Consider the following 7,612-nt stretch of genomic DNA (forward strand, 5'->3'; position numbering starts at 1 on the left):
CTCCCCTACCCACAGTGGGCTCCTCATCTTTGTATCTCGGGGTCCAGCCCATCCCAGGCCAGCAGTGGGCAGTTGCTCAGGACTTTTTTCTGGACTATTGAACTTCTGTCTGGAACTGGCACAAGCCCTGGCTTCAGGTGCAGAAGGGGACCCCCAGGCCACTTCACCTCTGGGTGGGGTGGGGTGTGGTATCTGTCAAGGCCCCTTTCTGCAGCTTCCAGAACAGACAGCAGCAACTGCTACCAGGCCTGCGGTTGCCATGCAGACAGCTCAGGGCTGGCTCGGGGCCCCACTGCTAAGAGAGATGGGAGGAACCCCACCACAGCTCACTGGACTTCTGCGGGGTAGGGTGTTAAGACTTGCTGATTCCAAGGTTCCTGGGTGGCACAAACGGATGGTACTAGATTAAAGGTTGGCGGGTGGTTCGAACCCACCCCGTGGCACTGCTTGATGATCTGCTGCCTTAAATACCACAGCCAAGAAAACCCGATGGAGCCAGTTACCCTGTGGCACAGGGGTCACCATGAGCTGGAACCGACTCAACAGCAAAGGGTTTGTTTTGTTTTTGGTTTGAAGCCCATGACGGCATTGCTTCTGCTTGTCACACTCTTCACAGCGCCCCCTTGGAGTCTGCTGAAGGCAAGCTCTTGCTCAAGCCGGAAAGGAAGCGCTACTTAAGTAACTGGGAGAGAGTGATGTTGGTCCCCCTGGCCCCTGCCTAGGGCCGGAGGGCCGCCTGAAGCAGGTGGACGCTGGCCTTCAGCCTCGCCTGAGCCTGAGCGCACCTGACACCATCTCAGACCCTCAGGTCAGGGGCCTTTTCTCCACCCTTGGCCTTATATCTTGTGTGTGCCTACTGGGTGCTGGGGGCAGGAGGTCAGCTGCTGGGGGCACCTGTCATGTACTGTTCCCAGGAATACTGAAGGGCTCTCCTTGCTGGATATCCATCCACTCTGGAGCTTTAGAAGCTCAGACAAGGTAGTTGATCTGGTACCATGACTCTTCAGCCAACGGGCCATACAGATGAGGGTCAGCATTCACTTCAAGAAAACCCTTCAAGAAAAGTCACACAAACGTCACCTTAGCAGGAGCTTCTTCATAGTTCCAGTCGGGTTTACCAGATGGTTCTCTCGAGTAGGCAGCCCTGGCTGATTACACTTTGCCAATCGAATTCTATTTTAATTTCCACCTCACTTTTCAATAACCCAGAAAATCAGAGAACACAGAATTCCAGAGCTGAGGGCCTTCTGGAAACCATGGACCACAACCCGCCTGCTTGCAGACTTGGGAGGCAGGTTCACTTTCCCATCCAGGGCGGCTTGGTAGAGATGGGTGAGCACCCACGTGTGTGTCACCCAAGACACGAGCAGTGAGAAGTCCCTCCCCGTCAGTCTAATGCTCTCTGGGGAACTGGAGGAACCAGATTCATTTTAAAGCGTTTTGAGATGGTGACAAGTCTGTACTGTTTCCAAATCTCTCTCCCCATCCTTACCTTAAGGGTAAGCTGAGGCTTGGAGCCACTTTGGTACTCAGAGTTAGGCCCCTTGAGGCTCCCAGAGTACCATGTCATACTCCTGGCCACCACAAACTGTGACGGTACCCCCTTTGGCCTGTGAGCCCCATAGTGTCCATAGGTAGATCCAATATTTGGAATAATTAAGCATCACTTGTTGGACAACTGGCTGCCCAAATGCAGCAATCGACAGTAGCTTTGGGGTGGGCCTTCCCCATGTCTCCGCCATCCCTAGTTCTTGTGTTGCCTTGGAGTCCTGGCCCCACCTGGCACCCTAACAGGGTGGTCTGTGCAGATCCTCAGCTTAGCTTGGCCTCTCAGGCTGACCCTCCCTGTGTCCCCACCCCTCCTACCACACACACCACCACCACCACCCTCTCTTCCTTTGTATCCTTATCCCTTAGGGGTCAGCCACCTCGAACTTCCCTAGGGCCAGGGTGCAGGGTGGCACCCTGTCCGACAATTGTCAGAGCCGGAAGTTGCATGCCTCAGCCCAGGGGAAGTGAATTCTGAAGGTGGCTGGGTGAGACCTGCCACACAGCCCACAGTTGGGGGGGGGGCCGCGAGCCAGGCCCCTAGAGACATGGCATGGCCAGCGCCCACAGCTATCTGGTCTCAAGCTTCAGTGGCTGCGTGACCCGGGTGGGGTGGAGGGGCACTGGGAAGTGAGGCTTGTAATTCTTAACCCTCTAGCTGTGTTCACAAAGCCACGGCCCCTGTGTACCCGCAGCTGATGCTGTTCTGTCTGAGGGACATGGCCCTCTGTCTGTATTCCGTCGGTATTCCGTCTGTTTCCATGTCACCTGCTGAGACCAGATGACTGGAGACACAGCACCCTCAGGCTGGGGTTGTCTGTATCTCACAGAGCGTTGTTGTTGCTGTTAGGTGCCGTCAAGTCGCTTCCAGCTCACAGTGACCCTCTGTACAACTCAACAAAACACTGCCTGGTCCTGCACCAGGACGCACACAGCCTTGGTGCGGCTGAGCCCATTGCGGCAGCCACCGCGTCAGTCCATTTCACTGAGGGCTTCCTCTTGCAGACCCTCTAGTTGGCCAAGCATGATGTCCTTCTCCAGGGACTGGTCCCTCCTGAGAACATGATCAAAGTACAAGAGAGAACGTGTCACCATCCTTCCTTCTAGGGAGCATTCGGGCTGCACTCCTTCCAGTCAGCTTTGTTTGGTCTTCTGGCAGGCCACTATAGAGAAGGGTAAACTGAGGACTTGCTTTAGAACCAACAGCCAGCTCTTCTCCCAAATATCTGCACAGATCACTCCCTCACTCCCTCGGCCCACCTTACATAAAACGCCTCCTTCCCTTGTCCCCTTAATAACAACTGCCATCAAGTGCTGACCCCATGAGTCAAAGCAGAACTGAGCTCCATAGGGTTTCAACAGTTGGGACCTTTTGGAAGTCGATTGTCAGGCCTTTCTTCCAAGGTGTCCCTGGGTAGACTTGAACCATCAACCTTTCAGTTAGAAGCTGAGGGTTTAACCTTTGGCCCCACCTGAGGACTGCAGTACCCCCTTTCCCCTCTTACTCTGCTTTATTTTCTCCTTTGCACTTACCTGACGCAGCTTCCTTTCTTTGTCTCTCCCATAAGACTGAATTCCACGAGACACCTAGTAGATGCCCAATAAACATTCACTGATCGAATGAGTGAGTGAGCATGTGGCAGAGCTGGTGTAGAAACCAAAATCCCAACTGTGGCCCCATGCTCGCCACTGCAAAGCCCCTAAGCTGACCTCAGAAGAGGAGAAACAGGTCACAATGGGGTGGCCCTGGCTCCTGGGGAAACAGGTACATGGACATAAGAAGGAACAGGGACCCCCAATAGCAGGAGGGCATGGGAGGAACCTCACGTCTCCTTCTGTGCCTCCCTCATCCAGAGGCTTCTGCTGATGAGGGTTACAGCTTTGTTTGTTGGGACTTGATTTGGTTGCTCATAACCACTGAAAAGAAAGAGTGGATTAAATAAGTCAGGATTATGTGTTGCTGATATAAAGGAAGTGCAGGGGGCTGGCAGGGTGGTTCTGCTGCCATTGGCATGCTGCTTCGTGGTCCAAGATGGCTGCTGGGGCTCCCGCCATCAGGTATAAAGAAAGAACAAGAGGGGTACAGTTTTTCTTTTCACCCAGAAACCACACAGGACCCTTCCAGTTACATTCTTTTGAACAGAATGCAGTCATGAGGCCATACCTAGCTGCAAGAGATGCGGGAAAGCCATCTTGTATTTCAGGAACCCGGTGGTCCACTTAGAAGGAAGAAGGGGAGACTGGAGGTGGAGGAGCACTGACAGATTCTCCCACTGAGCTGGTCCCAGAAAACCTTGGTGTCCCTGCGGCTGCCCTCGGTCCTTTTGCCACCAGCCCAGCTTTGCCTCCACACACTCCACGCCCTGAAACAGCAAGTGACCCCGGTGCTGTGACCACCTCTGGTCCAGCCTCTCCAGCTTCATCCTTGTTTTGGGGCGTCCCGGCCTTTTGGTACTGATGATGCAGAACCCCGTAGTGCACAAGGACAGAAACCTGCTCCCTGTACTTGGGCCCTTGTCCCGGAGCTGCCCCAGCAGTTGGGGTACTCTGGGGACCACCCATGAACAGGATCTCACCGAGGCAGGTTCCCTTGTCAGCAGGGCGAGTCCAGGGCACAGGGAGATACTGTCCGAGGCACGAGGTCCACGGCAGCAGTTGGGAATGTAGCAGATGGGGCTAGAGGCTGTCAGACCCGGTCAAGGGGTCTGTGCAGCCGCTGCGGGGCTCTGAGTGCTGTGGGTGAGCACGTCTAGAGGAGAAAGTCCCACTCGCTCAGTACAGCCCTGCTTGGCCCTGTCGTGTGCACGTGAGAGTCCCTTGATTCTGACACAGAAGAGAGGGCAGATTGAAACCTGTTGGCATTATTCCCGGACCTGGAAGTCGGAGGCTTTGGATCTTAGGTGGACTTGGACTTGTTCCTTGGCCTCTGTTTCCCCAGCTGTGATATGGGTAGAGCGTCTTCCCCCACTAGAAAGGGTTAAATACAGTCACGGAGGTGGCCTGCCTGCCGGCCAGGCCACGTGCAAGCATCAGTATGTTTTGGTTTCATTTCTTTTATGGGCTTGGGCTCTAAGCCAGTGTGAGTTGTGAGGAGATAGATGCTTCCTAAGCGTGTAGCACCCACTGTCATGTTGCAGGGCCAAGCTGTGTCCTCCCAGCCCTTCCCTGGGCATGGGCTGTATTTTATGTGGTTGCTGTCCCACAGCCAGGCCACTGGGGGGGAACACCACTTCTCTAGGGGTTCATTACAGACCACATCCTGGAGGAAGGTGGCCAGGGCTGGGCTAAGCTAAGAAGGGGCCCAGGTGGCTACCTGTCCACCTCCCTGCTTCTCACCCTCATGCTTGTCAGGGGTAATGCCCTTCGGGGGTATTATCGTCCACTTCCAGGTTCAAGTCCAAACAACTCCCTGATCCTGGTGGTCCCCCGAGGCTCTGGCCATCACACTTTTAAATGAAGCCCTTTCCCCACCTGGATGAATGTTCTTGTTGGCCAGCAAAGTCCTCTCTGGCCACCCCGCTACACTGCCACTGTGCAGGCTGGCGATCTGAGTCTCCCTGGCAATAGTGTCTTTCTCTAAACAACATTGTCCACCTCTGTCCCCAAATGCCTGGTGATACCATCAGGGGCCAGGCGGGAACCACGATGCTGGCCTTTTTACAGCCGTCATAGTGTGTTCCCTCTCAGGAAAGGATGAGAGGACGTGGGGAGGCTGGGCTTACAATTGAACGATTAATACAGACCAGAGACAGAACCTTTAATCACAAAAAGGAGTGGGAACAAGATGGGGAGGGAAGGGAGTTAGGAAGTACGCGTAGATCTGCAGTTGGCTTTCTGCACAATAAAGCCCAGTGTGACGTTGCTCTGTGCCTCAGTTTACCCAGATGGTAAACCAGGGCTAGCACCATATAGTCTTTTAGTTATTATTCTTACAGTACCATAAAGCAAGCTCTGTCCCAAAATCTGTCCAAGGAGAACACTAGTTGTCCTCAAGATATCAATACACTTTCGGCAAATGTACGGTAGATGACTGAAAAATTGTTCTGTGAGTGAAATGGAAGCAGGACCCCAGGAGGTTGAGAAGGGCTGGCAGGGGTGCAGGGTCCCTGGGCGGCAGAAACAGCGAAGTGCTTGGCTACTCACTGAAAGGCTGACAGTTCATGATCCCTCCAGAGGTGCCCTGGGGGAAAGGCGTGGTAACCTCCCTCCCGAACAGTTAGCACCGATAACCCATGGTGCAGTTCCCCTCTGATGCACCCCGGATCGCCATGAGTTGGAGTCCACTGAGTGGTAACTGATTGGGTGAAAGTGGTGTGAAGGGCTGTTTGTTCCTGACCTGAAGGGACTAGTCCCTGAAGGGACTAGTCCCGGTGGTGGAGGCTGGGGGCCCCTCACCGGTGCTTCTCCGATAGAAGTTGGAGGCTTCCTGAAAGAGTTGTGGATGTGTGTGGACAAGCTGTGTTTTCAAAACAACCTGACATTTGATCTTTAGGCCGAGATGGGGGCCAATGGTGTTCACTGGCAGTTCTGGTGTCTAGTTTCCTGTTTCGTCCCTGCCCCTGCTGCTTGAGCGCCTGCCCTCCTTGATCACCATCGTGCACCCCCAGCCCCTGAAGGTCTGAGGGGACAAGGGGCGCCTGTCAGTCTGCACTGCCCACGCTCACCTGCCGGGGTCTCTGTCATCTAGTGGTGCTGTCACAGAAATACCCACGTGGGTGACAGAAGAACAGGGACTCACTGCTCACCCCTCGACAGGCTGGGAGTCCAAACCCAGCTGTGGCTCTAAGGGCTTCTAGGAGCCCGCAGTCCTTGGTGCCCCAGGGCATCTGGCACCTGTTCTCATCTTCCCCCTGCACGTGTCTCTCTGTCTATTCTACTACTTGTAAAACTCAGAAGAAATTAGGTGTAGGACCCCCCACAACCTGTATGACCTCATTAACATAACAGAAGAGACATCCTCCTTTCCAAACAGCCTCACATGCACAGGTGGGGGAGCAGGAATTCAACACATCTTTTAGAGGGACTTAGGAGCTCTGGTAGCATAGTGCCTGAGGCATTTGACTCGACCGGCACATAACAAGGATCCCCGGAGGAGCTCGGGTGGCATAGTGCCTGAGGCATTTGACTGCTAAGCAGAAGGCTGGCAGTTCAAACCCACCAGTCACTCCTCGGAAGGAAGATTGGGCAATCTATTTCCGTAGAGATACCATCTTGGAAACCCAAGGAGGGGCCACTGAGTTGGATCCAACTCGACGGCAGTGAGTTTGGTTTTTTCCCTGGTGGTGTAGTAAGTAAGGCATTTGGCTGCTAACCAGAAGGTCAGCAGTTCAAACCCACCAGCTGGCTCTGTCAGAGGAAGATGAAGCAATCTACTTCCGTAAATATTTACAGCCTTGGAAACCCAGTGGGGATCACTATGAGTCAGAATCAACTCGATGGGAGTGGGTTTTTTTTTTTTTTTTTTTTAGGAGGAGACAATTCAGTCCAAAACACAGGGGTGCCTGGATCTCATTCACCTTCCTGGAAATTGGGGTGCCACTTGGTGGCTGATGGGAGGGGCATGGACTTGTTTTCACCTGGAATGAGCTCCAGCTTCCATGTGCTTTCCAAGGTGAGGCAACTTGTGAGCCCCCCACCCCCAGGTGGTCCTGGATGAGTGAACCTTCTGGAACATGCAGCCCTGCCCTCGGGGGCTGGCCTCGGAGAGTGGGCTGATGTCAGCCCCACCAGGGCCCAGGTATCAGGCCTCTCCGCAGCATGCCTTCCCTCCGGCCCAGGAGCCCTCATCTGGAGGTCGCTGGAGTGGCACCCAAAATCACTTCTCACCTTGAGCTCACCTTCTCTGGGGGCCTCGGTGGGCCAGGTGCTAGAGCAGGGGGAGGAGGGCTGGTGCTGGGGAGGGCAGGGTAGGACTTACCTGTTCCCTCTCCTCCCCACTCAGCATCCTGGGGACGGAGCACTGTGGAGGTGGAGTGTCTAGCTTTACTTCTGGGCCCTGGAGAGCCTGGAAGGCTGACCTTGAACACAGAGCCCCATCTAAGAATCCCATCAGCCCTTTAGATCA

At 54.4% G+C, this 7,612-nt stretch overlaps 1 protein-coding gene across 1 annotated transcript in view; it reads left to right on the forward strand.

Moving 5' to 3' along the window:
- The window catches only part of PODXL (podocalyxin like), a 192,473-nt gene that overhangs the window by 155,768 nt on the left and 29,093 nt on the right, over nucleotides 1-7,612 (forward strand). Inside the window, exon 5 of the mRNA XM_042782630.1 lies at nucleotides 723-808. Coding sequence (XP_042638564.1) covers nucleotides 723-808 — 86 coding nt within the window. The remainder of the gene's footprint in view (nucleotides 1-722; nucleotides 809-7,612) is intronic.

This window comes from Orycteropus afer, unplaced genomic scaffold (genome assembly GCF_000298275.1).
Source record: "Orycteropus afer afer isolate SDZICR_OR568_19922 unplaced genomic scaffold, OryAfe1.0 scaffold00397, whole genome shotgun sequence".
NCBI classification, from domain to species: domain Eukaryota; kingdom Metazoa; phylum Chordata; class Mammalia; order Tubulidentata; family Orycteropodidae; genus Orycteropus; species Orycteropus afer.